The sequence below is a fragment of the Ovis canadensis genome, chromosome 1 (genome assembly GCF_042477335.2).
Source record: "Ovis canadensis isolate MfBH-ARS-UI-01 breed Bighorn chromosome 1, ARS-UI_OviCan_v2, whole genome shotgun sequence".
In the NCBI taxonomy this organism is placed as follows: domain Eukaryota; kingdom Metazoa; phylum Chordata; class Mammalia; order Artiodactyla; family Bovidae; genus Ovis; species Ovis canadensis.
In genome coordinates this window covers 266,362,246-266,385,510 of record NC_091245.1, presented here as the reverse complement: position 1 = coordinate 266,385,510, position 23,265 = coordinate 266,362,246, and the positions used below count along the sequence as shown (strand labels likewise).

At 57.5% G+C, this 23,265-nt stretch overlaps 1 protein-coding gene across 7 annotated transcripts; it reads left to right on the top strand.

Annotated features, from left to right (window-relative positions):
* Window positions 1–380: 380 nt before the first annotated feature.
* CBS (cystathionine beta-synthase) lies at window positions 381–22,986 on the top strand. Of its 7 annotated transcripts, none has more exons than XR_011255417.1 (17): window positions 483–614; window positions 3,970–4,192; window positions 8,148–8,254; window positions 10,516–10,650; window positions 11,113–11,192; window positions 11,288–11,422; window positions 11,940–12,009; window positions 13,114–13,205; window positions 13,949–14,074; window positions 14,711–14,795; window positions 15,099–15,204; window positions 16,954–17,031; window positions 17,199–17,333; window positions 17,546–18,234; window positions 20,211–20,295; window positions 20,695–20,736; window positions 22,149–22,986. XR_011255417.1 is itself a non-coding variant. In XM_069581910.1 (17 exons), exons 2-17 carry the CDS (start codon window positions 3,978–3,980, stop codon window positions 22,304–22,306), a joined length of 1,758 nt encoding a protein of 585 aa, XP_069438011.1. In that variant the 5' UTR covers window positions 504–614; window positions 3,970–3,977; the 3' UTR covers window positions 22,307–22,986. The 7 variants fall into 7 exon arrangements, 4 of the variants coding, with proteins under 4 accessions (XP_069438002.1, XP_069438011.1, XP_069438006.1 ...); XM_069581910.1 differs by having other exon boundaries at window positions 504–614; window positions 18,126–18,234; XM_069581898.1 differs by lacking the exon at window positions 483–614 and adding an exon at window positions 1,656–1,794 and having other exon boundaries at window positions 18,126–18,234.
* The last annotated feature ends 279 nt before the right edge of the window (window positions 22,987–23,265 follow it).

The following is a 23,265-nucleotide window of genomic DNA, read 5'->3' as shown; positions in this document are numbered from 1 at the left end:
GGGGTCCCGCGACCAGAAAGAACCTTGTCGGGTGGTCGCGGGACTGGGGCCCGCGTGATACGTGCTGATGCTCATTCTCAAGTCCTTGGTCTCTCCAGACCGCAGGCCTGTATCTCAACAAAAAGTATTACATTCCCGCAGAGCAAGGAGTTACCCAAGTAAAACAGAATCGGGACACTGGGTACAGAGCCTTCGCGCCAGTTGGGGTCTCGGGGTAGAGAAGCGGGGGAAGGGCGGGGGTCCCGGGAGCGAGGGGAGAGGAGACACGGGCCACCGGCCCCTCGTGGCGTCTAACCAGAATTCGGTGTGCGGCAGTGGGGGTGAGGCAGTTGGGGAGGGAGGGGGGCTGTGCGCTGGGGGCGTGGCGAGGGGGCGGGTACGAGCGAGGTGTGTGTGGGGCCCTGGATCCGCAACTCGGGATTGGCCGGGTGCCGGCCCCCGCCCCTCTTCTCTCGGCCAATCGCCTTCCTCCCACTAGGGCCGCTGGGTTCCCGGTAGCCAACAGCAGTGGGGTAGCGTCTCCGCGTCGCAGCTTTCCCGGCCGCCGCACGCCGCTCGCCGCTCGCCGCTCCCGGACGCGCCGAGCCCTCCTCTCTCTTCGAGTCTCGGTCCAGGTGAGCACCTGTAGGACCGAGACTCGCCTCAACGCTAGGCGGAGGGATCTGGCTGGGTTCTCGGAAGGGGTCCCCCGCCGCCCAACCCCGGGCCAGTGTTGCATCATCCGCATCTGCTCGTGGCGGAGCCGGGGCCGCTCCTGGGGCGTCCCAGACCCACTCCTAGCGCGAGTCCAGACTCTCCTGAAGCGGGGGTTTCTGCGCCCACGTGGCGTAGGGCCTCCGCTCTAGCTACCGAGACTGAGCAGGGGACGGCTGGGGGCGCGAGCCTGGGAGCGTGGGGCCGAGACCTGGGGAGGGAACTTTCGGAAGGTGCGCTCTAATGGCACATGCCATCATTGATTTTTTGCTGCTTTTTGGATGAAAAATGGTCGTTTCGCAAATTGCTCTTTAACGTCAATTCTATGAAGTGGGGGGTGTGTGTGTAAAATATTGATGTGGTTGCGCGCGCCGTACGAGCGCTGGCTGCCCGCGGGCGGGGGTAGCGTGGCGAGGGAGCGCAAGGCACGGAGGGCCCCGCCCGCGGCACAAACCAAGGGAATGGGGGAGGGTGCCATTCGACCCCATACTTTGAGCCCTAGGCGAGGTGGGTGGCTGAGCTGGACAGTAGGGAGGGGAAATGGAGGAGGAGGAGGGGCGGGAGCGCAAAACGTAGCCTCCCAGGGGTTACTTGGGGGTGTTTATCACACACGGTATCCCCAAATGCCCCTCCGATAGTCTGGGTGACCCGCGGTCTCCAGGTTCACTGGAGAGGCTCGATTTCCCGCCTGGAAAGTCTCACTGGGAAACAGGCGTTTACTACTTTCCGCGCCCTTGGCCCTGACTGGACCCCTGGACCGACTGGGGCGCGTGTGCAGGGTACGGGGTGGGGGTGCGGGTTCTATCGAGAGTCGTGACCCCAGGAGGGTCTTGCGGTGTGAGGTGCGGCAGGAGCCGGCAGGGCGGCGCTAAGTGAGCCCGCCTGCCCCGGACGCACATGCGTCGGCGCGCTGGGCGCTTTGCCTGCGTGGAACTGAGCCCACCTGGAGCCTAGCCAGGCTGGGCGGGACCGAGTTCGCGGGTTCGGGACCCAGTCGCCCGGCGTACGTCGCACCGAGTGCCTGTGGGTTCTGTAGAGACTGTCTGCTCCAGTCTGAGTTCCCATTAGCTCCTTACTTTTCCGGAGGTTGCTCGAGGCGAGGTAGGTCGCCACCTAGGAGGCGCGGGGCTGCCTGCGTCTGCGGGGTATTGTGGCAGCCTGGGGCTGCCGGCCTTTGGGCCTCTGATGGGGAGAGAGGTCTACGACAGGCGCGCTTCTGCGTGATGGAAGAACCGCCTCCCCCCGCCGGCGGGCGCCCCGAGGGGCTAAGGCAGTGTCCCGCTTACCGCACGGGCTTTTTGATAAGGAGCAAGAATGACGTAGGATATCCTTGCAGCGTTTCATGAGGGGACCTAAACCCCTGAAAAAATATTTGCTGATCCCAGGGTTTGAAGGAACCACTGCTCCAGGTAGGTTTCGGGCAGACGAGCTGGAAGGCTGATTTCTGCCCGGGAAAGCCGGGGGAGAATTTGAAAGGGCCTCGGGGATTTGAAATGGATGTGATTGCAAAGGGTTGGGGTCTCCGCCTCCTTAGGCTTCTGTCTGGGCATCTGGGGCGACCTGCTGGGCTCTGGTCTGCACCTGACCCCGCCCTGGGAGACAGGTAACCAGCTGGGGCTGCCTCTACTCTTGCTGATGGCAGCGGTACCCACAGGGCCTGCTCCGGAGGAGAGAGCCGGCCGGTCAGTTACCCTCCACGTGTACTTCCAAGTGTGGGACCCAGTTCTGCCTGGACTTCCCCACCTGTTCACAGCATAACTGCTTTCCTAAGCCTCCTGGGGAGCAGAGGCACAGGGCTGGGGGCTGGGGTCCCTCTAGCTCCCAGGAGGAGAGTGGGAGTGGAGCTGCACTCAGAGATCACCGGGAGCCACATCCCTACCTTGAGCTCCTCTCAGGGACCTTCCAAATCCACAGGGCTCCAGATAGGTTGGGGAAGGGGAACTTCAGATTTATGAAAAAGTTGGGAATAGAACAGAGTTCTCACAACCCAACCCCCCACCCCACCCCACACACAGGCACAGTTCCTCCTGTTATTACCATCTTAGGTTTTTTTTGCAGCCAATGAACATTACTGTTGATTAAAGTCCGTACTTACTCAGAGTTCCTTAGTTTCCCCTAGTACCCTTTTCTGTTCTGGGGTTCCCTTCTGGAGACCTCATTCCATTTAGTCTTCACTGCTCCTTATAGAGTTGGAGCCGTGATAAGTTTTCAGTCATCAGCCTGGTGAGTGATGGCTGTCCATTCCTGTTTCTTTCTTTCCTTTTTTTTTTTTTTTTGTCATCTGTTTTAAGGTTCCATGAAGTTTGAAAATTTGATAAAATACATGTAATATGTTGTTTATTTTAACCATTCATAACTGTACAATTTGGTAGCAGTACTTTCGTTCACAGTGTTATGCAGCCATTACTATTATCTGTACCCCAAACTTTTTCATGGTAACTCTACCCATTAAACAGTGATTCCTTTCCCCAGCTCCTGGAAACCACTGTTCTCACTGTCTCTGATTTTGTCTGTTCTGAGTGCCTCGTATAGGTGGAGTCATGCAATGCTTCTTCTTTGTCTGATTTACTTGACTCAGCAGAATGTTTCCTTTTTTTAGGGTAAAAATATATTTATTACTATCTTCATCTTCCCCTAATTATTTCCATCATTCAGTGTAGTCTTTTTAACACAACATTGTTGAGATATCTTTGATGTATAAAAGTTGTGTGTATATTTAAGGTATACAACTTGATGTTTTGATTTACATATACATTGTGAAAAGACACCACAATCAACCTATAAGATAAATAACATTCATTACCTCTACATAGCTGCTGTGTGTGTGTGTTCATATGTTGAGAATTAAAACTTCATTCCATTTTTGTGACCAAATACAATTCCACTGTGTGGATAAGATGCATTTTGTTATCTGTTCATCCACTGATGGACATTTGGTTTGTTTCCGTGTTTTTGCTGTTGTGAATAGTGCTGTTATGAATGCGGTGGACAGATACCTGTCTCCGTGTTTTGGGGTAGGTGTGTAGGAGCGGAATAGCTGGGGCACACAGTGGCTGTACGTTTAACCTTTTGGGAAAGTGCCCAGTTGTTTTGCACAGCAGCTGGTGCCTGCATAGTTATGCCCCTTCTTATCCAGCTTCTTGAGTGAGAGGAGCCCCACACCCAGAGGAGGCCGGGTGAGCAGGAGTCCCCAGATGAGAGCTGTAAAGCAGGCTCTTCTGCAGGAATCTGGAAACAGGCTGAACTGACAGCTTCTCCTCCCCTTCCCTTTGGCAGGTCCCACCATGCCTTCTGAGACACCCCCTGCAGACACCCTTTGCAGGTCTGCAGGGTGCCCCCACCTCTCAGGGACACACTTGGGGAGAGGGAGCCTGGAGAAGGAGCCTCTGGAGGACAAGGAAGCCAAGGAGCTGCTGTGGATCCGTCCCGACGCCCCAAGCAGGTGTTCCTGGCAACTAGGCAGGCCGGTCTCTGACTCCCCACATTGCCACGCTGCCTTGTGAGTCCTGCTAATGATCATAAGATGGTCCATCTGTTACCCTGTGGGGGAGGGTCTGTTTCCTGAAAGCCAGATGGTCATGTGGACCTGGGGTATGATCCCCCATCCCCCGCTCCATCCTTCGCAATCACTCTAGGTGGATGGTGAGTTGAGGTGGGAGGTATTTCATAGCTGAGTCCCCCAAGGCTCAGAGAGGCCAAGGCTTGTTTGTGCTGTAGCCCGGCACCTAGGTGGGGCTTCTCAGGTGATAAAGAATCCACTTGCAATGCTAAGGATGTCTCTGGGCTTCCCTGATGGCTCAGTGGTAAAAAAAAAAAAAAAAAAGAACAAAACACTGCCTGCCAATGCAGGAGACTCGGGTTCGACCCCTGGGTTAGGAAGATCCCCTGGAGGAGGAAATGGCAACCCACTCCAGTATTCTTGCCTGGGAATTCCATGAACAGAGGAGCCTGGCAGGCTACAGTCCATGGAGTTGCAAAGAGTCGGACATGGCTGAGTGGCTGAGTATGCACACACACTAGCCCTAGGTGGGTGCCCTCCCCCTGGCCCCCGGAGCAGATCCTCAATAAATAAAGGGATGGGCCCAAGTCACACACTCTGAGTGCCAGGAGGGAGTGAGGTTTCTAATCCAGATCCACCTGACCACACATTCCTGTAATTAGAACCATGTCTGCCTTCTCTACTTAACTCCAGGTCATGAAATAGTTTTCTATAGTGGGGTTTTTGTGGTTGGACTGAGACTGTTGGGTGAACAAACCATGAGTTTAAGCACTCTCAGGCATTCACTGTCGGCAGTGATCTCGGTTTGAAGAACTATGGTGGAAAATAGAGTTCATTTACTGCATGCATCTTTATTAGGCACCTCCTATATCTGTGCCCTGTTCTAGGTGCAGGAGATAATCAGTGGGAAAGACAAAAAGGCAAAACTCCCTGACCTACCGTGAAACTCAGATCAAGTCCACTACATCTTAGGATTATCTTTATTTCCCTGGTGTAACCTCCCAACAGCAAAACAAAAGTATCATAAGAATGTACCTTTTAGGTGCTTGATTCTTATTCCTTATACACTACTATGCCCACACTGATGATTACTGACTTTAGATTCAGAACTGGGGATGTGCAGGGGGTGTGCTCCAAAGTGGGGTCAATGGACAGAAATGACATTTACAAACCCAGAAACTCCCAACATTAAACATGTCTCGATGCTGGGAGCTCAGGAGGCCAAGATGGCTGCTGGCCATACATCACGAGCCCTTGCTGCCAAAGCAAACCAGGGCAGGGGATGAAGAGCCCATGTGAGGCTGGGGTTGGGGGAGGCCCAGATTCCTGACGGCTCCGTGAGCGTCTCACTCGGGCCTGGACACCGTTGTACCCAGGCTGTAACCTGGCATCACACCTGTGCTCCACACAGTGGCCTGACCCTCCTCTAGCGCCCTGGCAGGGTTGCTGTCCCCTGCAAACCGCTTGACACAGCTCAGGTTCACTGTTTATGAGGAGCTGGGCTCACCTACTGTGGGGCTCTAGACCTGGGTCCCTGGAGGAGACAGCCTGGGGGTCCTGGTGGGGAGAGCACAGGGCTGATGAGACTGTGATGTGGCCACTGGGTGGCGTGGCTGGGCAACTCGGGGAGACTTCGGAGGTGGTACCTGGATGGGCAGGAGATGCTAGCCGTGTGGGTATCTGGAGAAGGGGATTCCAGATGGTTCCCAGGTTGGGTGGACTTAGAGGAACAGAGCAGGAGCGCCGGGCCGGGGGGAAGAGCTACAGAGGGAGAGGGGAGAGCAGGCCCCTCCCTGACGAGGGGTTTCAGGTTTGTTCCAGGGTGCCGTGGGCTCTACCGCAGGATGAAGTGTTAACAGTCTCCCCCCAGGCTCCTGCCCTGATCACCTCAGGCCAACTTCTCCTGTGACTTTCTGGCCCCTAGGGCCCGGTACTGAGTCAGGAACCCTGAGTTCTCTGCTTGCCCATCAGCCCCTGCTGGGGGCAGGGGTTGGGGGTGGGGTTACAGGCAGGCCAGGCCTCCCGCTCCTTCTAGTCCGTCAGCCTCTGCTAGGGGTGGATGACTCAGCCACCCCTCCTGCCCTCCCCAGGTGTTTGTTTGGTTCTCCTGCCTTGGCTTTAACTAGTTAATGAGTCAACCCCAGGGTTGCCCCTAGGACTTGGTCTCCCTCCAAGGCTAGGGTCAGGAGCCCTTTGTCCCTGCCCAGGCTCTCTCCCCTCACCCCGATGCCTGCACCTCTATTGGCTAAGCCTGCTTCCGGGGCAGCCCAGGGCATCTGTTTTAGCTCCTCGCCACCTTGGAAGGTGCAAGGGTTCCAGCTGGGCCATGTCGCCGCCTGTCTGGGCTAGGGGTGGAAGGCAGCATTCCTGGGGACCTGACTCACCACCTTGGGGGCGGGCGAAGAATCCACATGGATAACGGGTTCCTGCCGTGGGGGCCGGGGAGCCTTCAGCTGTGGGAGCCGTGGTGCAGGAGAGATCCAGAGCGTAGGAAGCCTTTGTGTTTCTTGGAACTCGGCTCAGTTTTGCATATTCGGGCAAGAATATTTGGTGGCACCTCCTTGGCGTGGACAGGGCAAGAGTGTGGAACCTGAATCTGTCCTTGAGGGTGAAGGTGGAGGGTGCATTGTGGGGGCCACTTGGGAGATGCAGGTTCAAGGTGTGTACACAGCTGAGCAGCTGCTGGGCTGTCCCACACCCCCGGTCACCTATCACCAGCTTCTCAGCTGGAAGAACTGCTGTGGGGGGTGGTCACTCAACTTGAAGGCAGACCGTTGACCCAGGAGAAGCGAATCCGACTCTGAGCCTGGAGGCCAACCTGGGAGTCGTCTGACCCTGGCCCCAAGCACAGGGGTGACCAGCCTTTGTTCTTCGGCCTGCTAGTTGAGCTTCCCACCACCTGTGCCAGACACCCGAGTGACGCCTAGGTGGGCTCTGCAGTCACTGTCCCTGGCTGGTGCCCTCGGGTCCCCACCAGTTTTTTCATCAGAGAGAAGGAAAGGAGATATTCCAGGAAGCAGGAGCCGTGAGAGGAGACAAATATCAAAAATCATAAAAGGACTGGGGCTTCCCTGGTGGTCCAGCGTGAGACCCCACACTCCCAGTACAGGGGCACAGGTTCCAGCCCTGGTTGAGGAACTAAGATCCCGCATACCATGTGGTGCAGCCAGAAAAATGAACAAACAGAACCCTGAAAAAGATAGACCAGGACACGCTGTTGTTTTGAAAAGTGAAAGTGTCAGTCACTCAGTCATGTCACTCTCTGCGACCCCTAGGACTGTAGCCTGCCAGGCTCTTCTGTCCATAGAATTCTCCAGGCAAGGATACTGGAGTGGGTTGCCATTCCCTTCTCCAGGGGATCTTCCTGACTCAGTGATCCAACCTGGGTCTCCCGCTTGGCAGACAGATTCTTTACAATCTGAGCCGCTGTTGTTTGAAGCCAGTGTTTATTAACTTTTTTATTTGGAAATAATTTAACACTCACAAGAAGTTGCAGATATAGCACAGAGAGATCATGGGAACATTCACCCAGCTGCCCACTGGAACCGTCTGTTACCACAGTGCATTTTCAAACCCTGGAGACGCTGGTGCAGCTGCTACTAAATCACATTAGTTTTCATGGGTTTTGAGGTGCACTTGCCCGTGTGTGTGTGTGTGTGTGTACTAAATCACATTAGTTTTCATGGGTTTTGAGGTGCACTTGGCCTGTGTATGTGTATGTGTGTGTGTGTGTGTGTGTGTGTACTAAATCACATTAGTTTTCATGGGTTTTAAGGTGCACTTGCCTCTGTGTGTGTGTGTGTGTGTGTGTGTGCCTTTTACCAAGTATGTATTTGTATAATCGCCATCCTGATGCTTGTGAAAGCCTATTCTTTGATGTATTTAAAAGAATGTGCTGGGCTGCCAAAGCTGGTTTTGTTTCTTTGAGTAATCACAGACTCCTCCTCTGTTTAAGGGTAAAATCTCCAAAAATCTTGCCGGATATCCTGAAGAAAATCGGGGATACCCCAATGGTGAGGATAAACAAGATCGGGAGGAACTTCGGCCTTAAGTGTGAGCTCTGTGAGTGCCAGCTTCCTCGCCCTGTTCGAGGCTTGTGGGCGGGGGGCAAGGGGGCCCCTCAGACCCTGGGCGGGTGTCCCTCCACATTGGGTAAGGTCAGAAGCATACACGACAGGGAGGGGTGCTAGGGGGTGACCAAGGCCGCTCCGGAGTCATCAGTGTCAGAGAGCCGAGACCTGAGTGTGGAGAGCAGCATGTCTAGGCAGACGTCGGGGGTGGGACCCGATCGGGGACTGCAGGTGATGTAACCCGGCAGCTGCAGGAGGAGGAGGCCGGAGCCCAGGAACAGAGCGGGACCCTTCTGTCCTGGACCGTCCCAGGGAGGAGCAGACATGCCGTGGCTTGGACAGGCTGACGGGACAGTGGGGGCGACTATTGTGAGGAGGGTCTCAGCCATCAGCCCGGCAGGAAGTGGCTCCCTTGGGATTTAGACAGACACTTGTGATTCATGAGACACAGTGGGAATTTGGGGGCTGTGTTTGCCTGGGCCCCGTACACAAGGGGATCACCCTTGAGTCTCCTCCAAGTCCTGTGGGGAGGGGGCGTCTTTGCAGGAGGCTATCTCCAGGAACGCGGGAGGGTGAGGGGCTTTCTTCACCTCCACTCTTCTGGGCACGGAGCCCAGGTAGACGTCAGCCTTCACCCAGAGGAAGTGGCAGGTGCAGAGGTCCTGGTTGGGGGGAAAGGGGACCAGGCCCAGTGCTGGAGCAGAGAGCCGGAGAGTGTGGGAGTCTAGGGGCTTGGTGCCCCCTAGAGGGACTGAGGCCCTGTGGTCGATTCACCCCAGAGGCATCATCATTAGAGCTTTCCTGCCCCCATCCCTCCTCGGGCAGTGAAGAGTTTTCTCCCGAGCAGTAAGCTGAACGCACACCGGGTCGGGGGAGGGGTTTGCTGCTGGGGCTGTGCCATAGTGGGCTCCGTGCTCTCTCGTCAGATAAAAGAAGCCATTACTTAGTTCCCTGTAGGCATGGGCCTGCTGCTGCTGCTAAGTCGCTTCAGTCATGTCCGACTCTGTGCGACCCCATAGATGGCAGCCCACCAGGCTCCCCCGTCCCTGGGATTCTCCAGGCAAGAACACTGGAGTGGGTTGCCATTTCCTTCTCCAATGCATGAAAGTGAAAGTGAAGTTGCTCAGTCGTGTCCAACTCTTTGAGACCCCATGAATTGCAGCCTACCAGGCTTCTCTGTCCATGGGATTTTCTAGGCAAGGGTACTGGCCTGCTGCACCTCAACTCGGCAAGAGCCCTTGAAACAGATTTTAGTGTGTCCATTTTACAGGTGGAAAAACTGAGGCTCAGGTTGGTTACGTTGCTTACCCATGGCTGATCAGCTGGAATCCCTGCCTTCATGCCAGCCTTTCCATGGGCTCATTAGAATTTTCTAACTAATTCAAGTGTGTGGCCGGCAAGAGTCCAGGGTGCAGGCCTCCTCAGCAGTCAGACACTTGAGAGCCCCTCGTTTACTGTCCCAGCAGGGCGTCTCTGAGTCCTGGGGGAGAAAACCTGTCTCTGGTTGTGGGATTTCAGAAGCCAGCACAGACCAGGATGAAATGTGATCTATGGGCACTCCAGGCTGGCCAGGGCCCTACCAATCACATTTGGAGCCACATCGCCCCCTTTTACTGACACGGCGTAGTTTTAAGAGGTGGGAGGGAGTGCCCCTATGGAAAGACAAGCAGAGGCTTGGGCATAGCAAGGGCGGTCCTGTCTGTAGGATGGGGAGGATGGCCGAGAGCCCTGCTGGGCCAAGAGGCCCAGGAGATTGGGGTGTGGAGGGTCTGCCGGTTGTGATCTGGCCGTGTGATGGGGGGGCTGTTACTTTAGGATATGAGGTCATTTGGCAGGGCCACTGGGCCTGATTTAAGCCTGGGGCTCCAGTCACCACCCCCAGCATTCCTGGAGCTCCAGTCACCCCCCCACCACCCCCCGCACATGCCCAGCATGTCTCTTTGGGCCTGTGCTGCCCCATGGGGCTGGCTCTGCTCCGTCCATCCACTGGGGACCCCTTGGCTCCTCTGTCTCATTCACCTGGAGTCGCCGCATGGTCCGCGGCGGGTAGGATGGACAGGTGAGAGAAGCCACAGTGGGCAAGCACCTTCATCCAGGTCAGGTGTGGGAGGCACCGTGGAAGGTACTGATTTTCAGAACCCCTGAAGCCTGCCTGCAGCTGCATTCTGGGCCTATCGGGTGATGGGAAAGGGATGGCAGGCATCAGTTAGGGCTCAGGGCCTCTTCCTCTCCTGACGCGTCTCTGGCTCCCAGTGGCCAAGTGCGAGTTCTTCAACGCGGGCGGGAGTGTGAAAGACCGTATCAGCCTGCGGATGATTGAGGACGCCGAGCGTGAGGGGACCCTAAAGCCTGGGGACACAATCATTGAGCCGACATCGGGGAACACAGGTGGGCGCTGCTCCTCTGGGCCCGCGGTGGGGGTGGGAGCGGCAGTGCCCCACCCCAGCTGCATTCAGGGTCACTCTCCCCTCTGGTGCAGCAGCCCCTGGGTCCACAGTGAGCCCCATAAATGTCTGCTGCTGTTGGTTTTGGAAATATTTACGTGCTCATTTGGCTGTGCCAGGTCTTAACTTGTGACATGTGGGATCTAGTTTCCTGACCGAGAGTCAAACCCAGGCACCCTGCATTAGGAGCTTGGAGTCTTAGCCACTGTTATTATCACCTCCCTGGCTCCCAGTAAGAGCTGGAGGAATTGGGGTTCATGACTTGTACCCCATTTTCTCCTCTCATTTGAGGGCAGAAGGGGGTGATGGAGGGCCTTTTTCCAGTGCCCTCTCCCCTGGGCGTTTGGGGCTGGCAGTGGGGCCTGGAGGGTGTCATGGCCCCTCTCACCCCACATCCTGTCCCCAGGGATCGGGCTGGCCCTGGCCGCTGCCGTGAAGGGCTATCGCTGCATCATCGTGATGCCGGAGAAGATGAGCACGGAGAAGGTAGGCAGGTGCGCGGGGGATGGGGTGGCTCCCGGGCCTCTGTCCCCGTGCTGCAGGCCTGGCGGGGAGGTGAAGGCTGCCATGTGCCTCTGCAGGTGGATGTCCTGCGGGCCCTGGGGGCTGAGATCGTGAGGACCCCCACCAATGCCAGATTTGACTCCCCCGAGTCGCACGTAGGGGTGGCCTGGAGGCTAAGGAATGAGATCCCCAATTCTCACATCCTGGACCAGGTGAGGTTGGGGCCGAGGGGTGAGCATGCTCCCAGAGGTTTGGACCGAGTGGGGCCTTCCCTGGGGGATCTCTGTTGGGGGCTTGCAGGTGGTGTCGCATCTGCCAGAGGAGGGGCGGGGTGCAGAGTGACCAACGCGCTGGCGTGCAGTTGCTGCCCTCTTCCGGCCCAGTGTGTGGCCGATGGGGTCGGCGAGCCTTTGGCTCTGCTGCCTGTGTGCCCGCTTCAGGGGCTCAGCTCAGCACACTGGGTTGGAATGCCCCTTGCAGAGGACCCTGGGAGCTCTCTAAGACATAAAATGCATGCAGACCTTTTAACTGGATGCTCTTCTTTGTCATTCATTCCACGTCTGGGTTAATTCAGAAATCTCATCTTCTGGAGAGCTGGTTTTGATGCTTGGTGTCTGTTGAGCCACAGGATACCCTCTGGCTTGCACTGAGTCATTTGCCTGGCACCCTGTGGCTGCTGCCAGTTCTGTGCGTTGACCTCATCATGGCTCCTTTGCTCTTTCCTGGCAGTACCGCAACGCCAGCAACCCCCTAGCTCACTATGACATCACGGCTGAGGAGATCCTGCAGCAGTGCGATGGTGGGTACCTCTAACTCTGCTGTCCATCTTGACTGGGAGTGTACACTTACCTGCTCCTTGGTAAACTCCTATTCATCCTTCAAAACCCAGTTCAAATATCCCTTCTCTGTGAAATGCTGTCCTGAATATTTCCCAGGAGCAGTTTCCACCCTCCATTCTGCCCTCTTGGACTCTGCCCATGCCTTGCCTGCAACACCCAACTTATCATATCTGTTTACCTAGTAGTCTTTTCCTCCAAACCTATAGGCGCTCCTGAGTGCAGGGAACAAGCGTGTCCCAGGCTAGTGCTGGGCTCACAGTGGGGACTTCACATTGCTGAACGGCACTGACCCCAAACACCAGTGTGGGCACTGAATTCAGCGTTCAGGTTTTCTCGTGTGCAGACCTGAGGTGGTGGCTTGCAGCTTAGCTTCTTGGAAGCTCTCTGCACTTTTGGTGCCAAGGCCCATGGGGGTTGCAGTGTTCTCTAAGGGCTGATTCCTGAGAGAGTCCTGGGAGCAGCTGCCTTTGGCTTCCTGTTTGGAGCCTGGTGTTGGCTTAAGTGCCCTCATTCTGTGCCCAGGAGCCAGGCAGCATGGTCCAGGCATTTGCTCACCCAGGTTTTACATTTGAGAATCCTCTCACTTGGCAAAAACAGTGCATCTGCCTCAGCGCGGGTGCCTGCACTGACTTGCCTGCTGGGTGCCTGAGGAGGCCACCAGGTGCCGAGAGAGCCTAGACAGTGTCAGAGCTGAGCTGAGTGGTTAATTCTAGTTTCTTTGGTAATTCAGTTCACTTACCCACATCATCTGAAACCAGACAGCCCCCTGTGCCCCACCTCCTGCAGGAAGGTCCCCTGTTCACGGATTCACAACTCTCGTGGGGGTTATGGTGACTGGCTGCCATTTAGATTACACGGGGCTTCCTGGGTCCCCGTTACGGTAAATGCTTCTTCCAGGTGGAGGATGTGATGAAAAGTTTCAGCATGAGAGCAGCTCTGCTTTTGCCCTTTGGATGACCTGCCTTCGTCGTGTACAAGAGCATTCTTGATTCCTGTGAAGAGTTGGGGGGACACGGCCGCTCCTTCCTGGGGCTGTCCTCCCTGACACACTTCTCCACCCCCAGGGAGGCTGGACATGCTGGTGGCGTCGGCGGGCACGGGTGGGACCATCACAGGCGTGGCCAGGAAGCTGAAGGAGAAGTGCCCTGGGTGCAAGGTGAGGGACTGCGAGGGGCATGGGCACCACCCCACCCTGCCCTGCCTGGAGATGGGGGCCTGGACGCAGGTATGTTTCCCACCTGTGGCCTGAACTGCAGCCGGAGGCTTAGCGATCAGTCTGCTTGGCCTTTGGCACCCAGAGTGGCCTCTGCTTTAGAGCTGAAAGTTCTAGCTCCCGACACTTCTGCCCCGATAGCCTTGCATCTTGTAGGGTGTATGTACCTGTCCCTGCTAGGTAATAAAGGACAGTAGTGCATGACCCAGGTGCCCAGATGGACTGGGGTGGGAGAGTCCAGTTGGGGGGCCTCCCAGGGTCGTCCCAGAGCTGTGAGCGCTCAGGCTCAGGTCCTGGGCTCTGAGATCAGGGAGGGGCACTTGGGCCTGGGGAGGGGCTCAGAAAGACCCCACTGGTGGTGCCTGCACATCCTCTCTCACTGGCTGTTTCTCTGATGTCCAGGAGAGGTCATCCCAGCACTGCCCCTCGCCCCAGGCTCCCACCGTCCATTGGCATCTCTCCAGGGCTGTCCCAGGTGCCCTGCATGGGAGGAGCTTCCCAGAAATCCACTTCCTCCAGCCTCGCACTGCCTCCACCCCGAGTGCCCCGAGCTGGACATTTAACGTGTGATCTCCCAGCGCCTGGGCCTGGCCTTCTGGGTTTTGAGTCTTGAGGCCTGGGAGCGGGGCTGCACCCTGATGCCACCCGGGCACGTCCAGTCTCACCTAAGGACGCCCACTCTGCAGATTGTTGGCGTGGATCCCGAAGGCTCTATCCTCGCAGAGCCTGAGGAGCTGAACCAGACGGAGCAGACAGCCTACGAGGTGGAAGGGATTGGCTATGACTTCATCCCCACGGTGCTGGACCGCACGGTAGGCAGGGCAGCAGTGACAGGGCCAGCCTCAGCCTTGTCTGGCTGGGCACGGGTGGCCGGCCTAGTGGGAGCAGAGAAATGAGTTCCGCGCTGTGTAGATGGCGATAGATGAGGTGCCGTCCCAGGGATCCTCATGTGATGACTCGCGGTACTGTGATCAGTGAGCTCCTGCCATAGACACAGAGGCCACGGGTGGGGGTGTGGCGCGTCCTGTCTGTGCACAAACCTCCCTGGAGAGCAAGGGAGCTGGGCGGCTGGGGCAGGTGAGCAGGCCAAGGATGGAGAGGTGAGGAGCACAGAGGAGGCTGCTTTTAAGGACCGTAAAGGAAGCTTTAGGCAGAGAGACCCAGGCTACAGTGTGGCCATGCCGCGGGGCTGGCAGGCGGTTTAGGCGCCATGGACACACTGTGCTGGACCCTTGGGCAGGGGGAGGGGGAATGATCTAGGTCTGCAGAGTGAGTGTTGGATCCCAGACAGAGGCTGGGCTGCATCCCCGGAGGTCACAGCCACCTGGACCACCGTCATCTGCAATATTGCAAACTGGGCTGTGGGCCCTACACCCACCACCCCCCCGCACCTGACTGCCAAGTACTGGGTGCTGCCCGGGCTGACCGCTGCCCTTGGCTTCCCGCAGGTGGTGGACAAGTGGTTCAAGAGCAACGACGAGGAGGCCTTTGCTTTCGCCCGCATGCTGATCGCTCAAGAGGGGCTGCTGTGTGGTGAGTGGACGCCACGCTCTGCCCTGCCAGCTTCCGTCCAGCGGGTGAGGGACACCCTCGCTCTGGCCACCCGGCCACCTGCCCCCAGGGTTCTGAGTTCCGTGGGAGGCTTTGGTGGTGCAGTGCTGAGCAGATGGCAGACGGAGCAGGGTGTGGATGGACAGTGAAAAGTGGGGTCCCCCAGCACCCCACACCCAGCTCATCCACCAAGGATCTCTCCAGAGCAGGTGTGGGCATGCCCACACTTGGGTGCACATGCAGCTGCCCCCGCCGCGTGTCTGACCCCTCCCGCCCTCTTGGCAGGTGGCAGCTCTGGCAGTGCCATGTCCGTGGCCGTGAAGGCCGCCCAGGAGCTGCAGGAAGGCCAGCGCTGTGTGGTGATCCTGCCGGACTCGGTGCGGAACTACATGTGAGGCCTCCGTCCTCCCCCGGCCTCCAGTGCCTGCGCTGCCTCTGGTCCCCGCCGTTCCCCCAGATCCTATAGCAGGGGCCAGGGAGCCTGGGGTCTGCTGCCCCGCTCTGTGTCCCTGGAGTTCACGCGTTCTCAGCTGGCTTGTCCCCGGCTTGTGTCTCCCAGATGCCTTTGGAAGTCTGTGCAGGTCCATCGTGGCAGCACTTGGGGGCCTGGCGGGACTCCCCAGGGAAGGGACCCCGTGTGCCCCCTCACTCCCTCGAGCTCTCAGGGCCTCCTATTCAGCCATGGAGGATGAGGACAAGGATGTGGCCTCCCTGAGAGCAGCTTCCCACCCCCGCCCACTGGATCCTTTGCTCACTCACAGTCTGGCCCTGACCTGGGGGGACCCAGGCTGGGGTCTGTGGCCCCCGAGGCCCCTTCGAGTCCAGTGTTTCCGAGTGTCTGTACACCTGGAGCTTGCTGGCTCCTCTAGGCTCATGGCCCTGCCTGGGTTCACTGGCCAAAAGAGCCAAGGTTGGAGTGTGGGCGGGAGGTCACAGGGGGCTGATGCCCTCCTCCATGGATGCATGTACCGTCTGGTGTCCTCCCTGACCCAAGAGTGACGGGTTACACACCTCGAGTGAGCTCAGCTTCCCCGGGGGGTGGAGCATTCCGTAACTGGGACTCCAGCTGGGTGTGAGTCACCTCCAGGTGTCCACTGCCAAGTTGCCCTGAGCCTGGCCACCCACCCTCGCTACATAGTGCATGAGAAAGGCCATCTCCCCATGTGCTTGGCTGGCCTGCTGTGTGGGTACCCATGTGTGCCTATGTGTGCGTGAGAGAGAGATGGCTGGAGTGAGTTAGTGATTGTGTCCTCAGGCACAGACATCTGGGGGGGTCTCTCTGCCCCCACTTTGTTGGCCCTCATCTGCCTTTTGGGGCAGGTCCCTGGCAGCCCCTGAAGCCTGGCCTGGTATCCTCTGACCCCTGGTGGGATAGGCTTCCCCTGCCAGAAGCCCTGAGGGGCTGTGATGACATGAGATTCGGGACAGAACTGTTCCTGACCGGGGTCTTGGACCCTTTGATCAGTAGAAATGGATCCGAGGCCAGACAGGAAGTTCAGGCAGGGCTTTCCTGGGACTTGTGCTGCAGTGGTGGGAGCAAAAACAAATATTAATAACAGGTTCCCTGGCTTGCTCCCTGAGTGTGGGGAGTGGCGAGCTGGGTCCTTACATGGGGTGGGTCCAGGGGTCGGGCCGGAGGGTGGCCTGGGTGGCCTGCCCACCTCTGGGTGGTGGTGTGTGCAGGGGCCGTGAGCAAGACCCTGCCTTTGCTCCTGACACCTCGGAAGTGGCAGTCGGGTTTTGGGTCTTTTAGCATCTTGTCCACAGTTTATCCCATCCACACATGCACATAGTTACTTCTAGTCCCTTCTCGTTTCCTTGTATCTGTTGGAGGAGATGTTTGTCCAGGAGCAGGCATTGCAGCGAAGGGTCCCAGGTCCCAGGGTCCCAGCCTGTCACAGAACCTTCTGTGCTCTGGGTGTATTCAGTTCTGGTTGGCCAGATACCCACACCGACCACCATTCCCTAGGAGGTCTTTCTGGCATCCAGCCTTCAGATCTCTTCGTGGAGCCTCCAGCCAGCCCCTTGGGGTCTCTGCTAGACTGTGGGGTCTGGGCCTTCTCCAAGGCCCTCTGCCCTCTTTGGGGGCAGGGGTGGTGTTGAGACCCTCCGCCCAGCCCTGTGGCTTCTGATGCTATAGGTCCAAGTTCCTGAGCGACAAGTGGATGCTGCAGAAGGGCTTCATGAAGGAGGAGGAGATCTCGGTGAAGAAGCCATGGTGAGGACACCTCTGGGCAGAGGCCACATGTGCGGGGCTCAGGACTCAAGTGCCTGGTCCCCAGCGGCACATGTGTGGTCCCTCACCTGGCTGGACGGCCCCCGTGGGCTCCCTGTTCTCACTCGCCTCTCGGTTCACAGACTCCCTGGCCTGCCCTCTTTCCTCAGGTGGTGGCACCTCCAGGTTCAGGAGCTAAGCCTCTCGGCCCCACTGACCGTGCTGCCCACCGTCACCTGTGAGCACACCATCGAGATCCTCCGGGAGAAGGGCTTCGACCAGGCACCCGTGGTGGACGAGTCGGGGTCAGTCTCAGCCTCCGTCCAGCGCTCTGCCCTGTGTGCCCCTCTGCTCCATGCCTGCACTGCTGGGCAGGGTGGCCCAGCCGACCCCACAGCTGGCCGGCTGGCCTCGGTCACTCTTCATCCAGATGCTCAGAGTGTTGGACAGCTGGTCCCTGAGCCCTGGCCGGGGTGGGGGTTGGTCATATTAACCCTTCCCACCCCCCTGCACGCAGTGTGTGCACAGGAGCATGTACCTGCCTGAAGACCATGGCAGACGTGCAGTGGTGACGGCCCCCCATCAGGACCACCAGTTCTAGCACCCAAAGGCCCACATCCCAGGACCCTGGCCAGTTGGTGACCCTTGACGCCTGTCAGAATGGAGATGCCCAAAGGATTCACCCACTGGTTTGCTCTCTGCCCACACCGGGAAGTCAGCTCCAAGGGTGGGATGTCGGGTCACTGCTGTGCCACACAGAGACCCCGGGCAGTGTTAGTGTGTTGGCTGCTCAGTCACGTCCAACTCTTTGCATCCCCGTGGACTGCAGCCCGCCAGGCTTCTCTGTCCATGGGATTCTCCAGGCAAGAACACTGGAGTGGGTTGTCATTTCCTTCTCCAGGGGATCTTCCCGACCCAAGGATCGAACCCGGGTCTCCCACATTGCAGGCGGATTCTTTACCATCTGAGCCACCAGGGCAGATAGTGGTTGATTCCAAGAGGAGTCTGGGTTTGGCCCTGAGGGCGGCTGTGCTGAATTCTGCCATATGGTAGGGGAGGCACCAGCGCTGACCGCTGCCCTATGTCCACTTCCCCAGGGTGATCCTAGGGATGGTGACCCTGGGGAACATGCTCTCGTCCCTGCTCGCAGGGAAGGTTCAGCCATCGGACCAGGTTTGCAAAGTCATCTACAAGCAGTTCAAACAGGTACGTGCCCCGCGTGACCCAAGCAGGCAGTGCTGAGACCAGCTCTGTTCTGGAAGGCAGAGCGGGGAGTCCCTCTCTCTAGGGTGCCAGGTCCCTGATGCTCAGCTCATCAGATCCATAAATCAGAGGCTTGCCCTGGCTTCACAAAATGAGAAGCCCCGGGTGGGGAGAGGCCAGCATTGGCGAGGTCTCACCCACATCCACACCTGAAGGCTTCCTTTGCCCCTCCGCTCCCGGCCCGCTGGTGTGCACCCTGTCCTGCAGACGGTGCACGCTCCCCAGGCTCGTGTGTGCACACAGCCCCACCGTGTGTGCCCTCCCCGGGCTCGTGTGCACACGCAGCCCAATGTGTGTGCCCTTGTCTGGCTGCTCTGACACAGTAGAGTGTTTCAAGGTCCCACCGAGGTGTGCACGCACACCGTCCACCCTTCCGTGCCTGCATCCAGTTCCATTGTGTCTCTGGCCTTTGCTGTTGATTCTTCGGTGTTTGTATGGCCCTCCCCTCCCTCGGGGAAGAGCCGAGCCTCTCAGTCCCCTCCTTTAGTGTCCCAGGCTGGCCTGCAGCCACACCCTTCCTCCAGTGGGTAGCCGAGTCCGGTCCCTTGGGCTCGAGTGCCACCCAGATCCTCGGGGGTCTCAGTACCTTGCCACTGAGGGGCGGGGTGGGTGCAGGCAGACTCAGGAGGTCCTTCAGTGTGGCCCCACGCATCCCTATCCCTGTCCAGATAGTGTCCCAAGAAGAATGCAGCACTGTGGAAACCTGGGCGGGTCCCATCTCCTGGGCACACCTTCCCTGCCCAGGGCTGCCCCTTCTCACCGCCACCACCTCGGCGGGCTGGCTGCCGTCACTGAGCAGCACGAAGCGGTCCCCGGGGAGCTCTGGCTCCCCTGATGACTCGGTTCTGCCAGAGGGGAGGAGGAATCCTGACCTCCATGGTCTGACTACGGCCAGCGTCTGACCTCACGAAGACAAGCATTGGGGAAGTTGCTCCTGCAGCCCAGCAGGGCTGTGTTGTGTACCCCTCAGCATGCACGTGCACCCACAAGCAGGTGGGCACGACCCTCCTCACACAGCTGAAGGCACTGCTGATGTATTTCCTCCCACCCTGGAGCTTGCATCTTCTCCCAGGGAACCTGCCTCCATTACTGGAGTCAAACTAGAAATCGTATCCAGTGGGGTTTCCCGGGGGCTCACTGCTTTGGAGATCACCTTGGGGGTTGAAAAATGGACCCTAAGTGTGCCTCCTTCTTTCTCTTGGAAGCTCTCACCATGTGTCTGTCTAGCAGGTGGAACAGAGGGCCCCATGCTCCCTTCCCCTCCCTGTGCCCTGCAGCCCTACGTCTTGTCCTGATGTGGGATTCGTTCCAATGGATGGTGAATACTGCATTGGTCATAACTGAAGCCCCTGGTTCACTGAGGGTCCAGTCGTTGAGTTCTGCAGTTATGTTGTTCAGCTGCTCAGTCATGTCTGACTCTTTGTGACTATATGGACTGCAGCACGCCAGGCTTCCCTGTCCATCACCAACTCCCGGAGCTTGCTCAAACTCATGTCCATTGATACCATCCAGCCATCTCATCCTGTCATCCCATTCTCCTCCTGCCTTGGGAAAGACTCTTGGGAAAGGGTCTTTTCTGATGAGTCAGTTCTTCATATCAGGTGGCCAAAGTATTAGAGCTTCAGTTTCAGCATCAGTCCCTCCAATGAATATTCAGGCTTGATTTTCTCTAGGATTGACTGGTTTGGTCTGGATTGATGGGTTTGATCTCCTTATTGTCAAGAGTATCCTCCAGCACCACAGTCCGAAAGCATCAATTCTTCCAGCTCATCCAGGTGTTCTTTTACGAGCATCGAGTCCCGTTCAGTCTCTCGGGTCAGCAGGAGGCTCCAGAAGAAGCCCCGTGGGGACGCCAGGCTCTCTGCCGCTCCTTTCCTTAGACTCCGGCTGGCGAGCGCTGACCACGGCTTCTCTTCCAGATCCGCCTGACGGACCCGCTGGGCAAGCTCTCGCACATCCTGGAGTTGGACCATTTCGCCCTGGTGGTCCATGAGCAGATCCAGTGTAAGCTGGGTCCCATGGGGCTGGGGGAGAGGGCAGGAGCAGGAGCTCTGTGAGGTGCTGGCTGCCGAGCCCCCGACCCCTGATCTTTCCTGCCCTGAGCTCCAGGGCATCTGGGAGCCAGAGGTACTGACCCCGGCCTTGGATGCAGATCCCGAAGCGACCCCGCTGTGGGCCAGGCCTGGGTGCTGGCTACCAGTGAGCTAGGGTGCTTTATAACCCAGGCCTCCTCGCTGCATCTCCAGAGGCCGGTGGTGTCCTTCAGGTCCTAGGCTACAATAAGGTTGTAGAAATCCCAAGAATTGGTGGTGGGCTCCAAGGCCCCCACCCGCTTTCCCACTGAGGGTTGGTCCAGGAGCCTGGGCGCCAACTCTAACCCCTCTCCCGTCCTTGGCTCCACAGCGCGGGACCTGGCCTTGTCGGGAGAGGTGGGGGGGCCGGCAGGTATGTACGCCCTGCCCACCCCTGGAGCTCAGAAGTGGCGGTGTGGTCAGTATCGCAGCCTCCGAGTGCAGGGAGGGCGTCTAGCCCTGGCCCTGAGCCCGGCTGGGAGGGTCCTCCCTGTGCTGACCGTATTCTCACGTTTGAACACCCGCACACCTTGACTGGGGATCCAGTTTCAGGGTCTGTGAGTAGCTTCCGTGGACACAGCCCTACCTGGAAGCACTGCCACAGATGCTTTTGTGCTGTGTTGGCAGAGCTGAGTGGTCGCAACAGACATCCAGCAGCCCTTTACAGAAAGTTGAAAGACCTGGTGTTGGACGGTGTCCCCAGGGGGCCTGGAGGCCCCTCCGACTGTCCTCCCCTGAGGGCGCAGTGCTCCTCTAAAGCTGCCCCTTTGCCTAAAGCCCCCGGTCTTTTCTGGGTCCCTGTGCTTTTTCTGAGGTGCTCCAAGCTGGTACCTCCGTGCCTCCCCACCCCCACCCTGTTGACCTCTGCCCTCAAGGTTGTCAGGGACAGACAGAGGCGGGAGCTGGTGGAATGGGATGCACCCTGGTCATTTCCCACCCACTGCTCAGCTCTGCCCCACCCTCTGTGGGCTTCTCCACAGCTGTCAGTCAGCATTCTCCCGAGAAAGAGAACCAGCAGGACATGTGCATGTAGAAATTCCCTGTAAGGCATCAGCTTACAGGCTGGCATGTCCCAGGAAGACCTGCAGGGCGAGTGGACAGACCTGAGACCCCAAGATCCAATGTTCCCATATCCAAAGGCAGGACTCTTTCCTCTTGCTCGTGGAGGGTCAGCTCTTCTGTTCTACTTGGGGCCTTCAACTGATTGGACAAGGCCCACCCACACTGGGCAGGGCAATCTGCTTTACTAGGTCCATCCAGTCAAGAGTTGTTCACATCCAAAGACACCCAGAATGACGTTCGACCCAGTGTAGGGGCACTCCATGGCCCACTTGGGTTGAAATGTTGAATTAACCATCTCAGCCACCCTTTCTACCCTTGGGCTGCAGGGCAGGGGGCCCAAGTTCATTCTAAGCCGGAGAGAAAGGCATGGGTTTGAGCACAAAATTGTAAGCTAGACATGCGAGCTGGTGGTGGTGGTGGGTGTGAGTGGGATTGGGATTTCAGGCCAAGACTCAGACCTTGGGCACCAGTTGCTCCCAATGAATTTGACCCTCAGGCATCCCCCCATGGGTGTGGCTCAGAGGGGTCAGGCCCTGCTCTCTGCAGCCTCACCTGTGTGGATACTCTTGAGAGAAGAGGGCACTTGTGGTCAGACACAGGTGCCCATGGACATGGGGCAGCCTCAGGGCTGGCCCACCTGCCCGTGCCTGGGGATGGGCTCAGTGGCCTCAGTTCTGCTCTGGGCAGAGGCCCCTCTGAACCTTTGGCCTTGTCCCTCCTCAGACCGCTGCCTTGGGGAGTCCAGTAAGAGGCAGATGGTGTTCGGGGTCGTCACTGCCATCGACTTGCTGAACTTCGTGGCCGCCCGTGAGCGGAACCAGAGGACAAAGCCAGAAAGTGCTTTGAAGCTCGGAGGCGCGGGGGCTGAGGCCCAACTCTGACTCCTCAGCGCGAGCCTGCTTGGTGGTTCTCTTTTGCTTTTGTAAATACCAAGCAAACGGGTGATTTTTAGCCTCCTGGTGCTGGGTGTCACTCTGTCCAGACCAGTAGCAAGACTGCTTATAGCTTAGTCCATGGCCGGCAGAGATCTTACAGTTTCCTCGTCTTTAACACTTGTCTCCCTAAATGAATCTATTTATGGTTTATTCCATTGGATGTGTTTTTCTTTAACTTTCTTTTAAAATGTTTCAGCAAGCAAATCTATCAAAATAGAACCCAGTCAGGCAGATAGACCCCCGAATGACCAGGGTAGGGAGACCGAAGGTGGAGGTGAGAGGGCCTCGCCAAGGAGTTCAGAACGGGGAGCAGCAGAATGGGGCCCAGAAGTGTGGGTCGGGGCAACAGTCCACTTGGAGCTGGGTCAGTTGGAGTGGCTGGAGTGCTTGGGGTTTTTTAACTGAGGTGAAATTCCCTTAACCTAAAATGATTGATTTTTAGATGTGTAATTCAGTAGTGTTTATCAGAGATTGTCCAGCCACCACCTCTGTCAAATTCCAAAACCTTTCATCCACCTCTCAAACTGCCCCTCCCATTTCCCCGCTTTGCCTGGCAGTTACCACTCTGATTTCTGCCCATGGATTTACCTGTTCTGGATATTTCATATAAAGAGAATCACACAGTCTGTGACCTCTCATGTCTGGCTTATTTGATTTTACATTATGTTTGGGTTCATTCACACTGTAGCGTGAATCACCACTTCATTCCTTTTTGTGCATCGGTCACTCAGCTGTATCCGACTCTTTGCGACCCCAGGGACTGTAACCCGCCAGCCTCCTCTGTCCATGGGATTCTCCAGGCAAGAATACTGGGATGGGTTGCCATTTCCTTCTCCAGGGGATCTTCCTGACCTGGGCATTGAACCTGGGTCTCCCGCGTTGCAGGCAGACTCTTTACCATCTGA

What these genes read in the sequence shown, in the direction of transcription:
- CBS (XM_069581910.1), top strand. Translation starts at nt 3,978, where the DNA reads ATGCCTTCTGAGACACCCCCTGCAGACACCCTTTGCAGGTCTGCAGGG. An exon ending in ATTCTCACATCCTGGACCAG is followed by an intron (nt 11,423 to 11,939) that starts GTGAGGTTGGGG and finishes CTTTCCTGGCAG; the next exon opens with TACCGCAACGCCAGCAACCC. An exon ending in CCCGTGGTGGACGAGTCGGG is followed by an intron (nt 17,334 to 18,125) that starts GTCAGTCTCAGC and finishes CCACTTCCCCAG; the next exon opens with GGTGATCCTAGGGATGGTGA.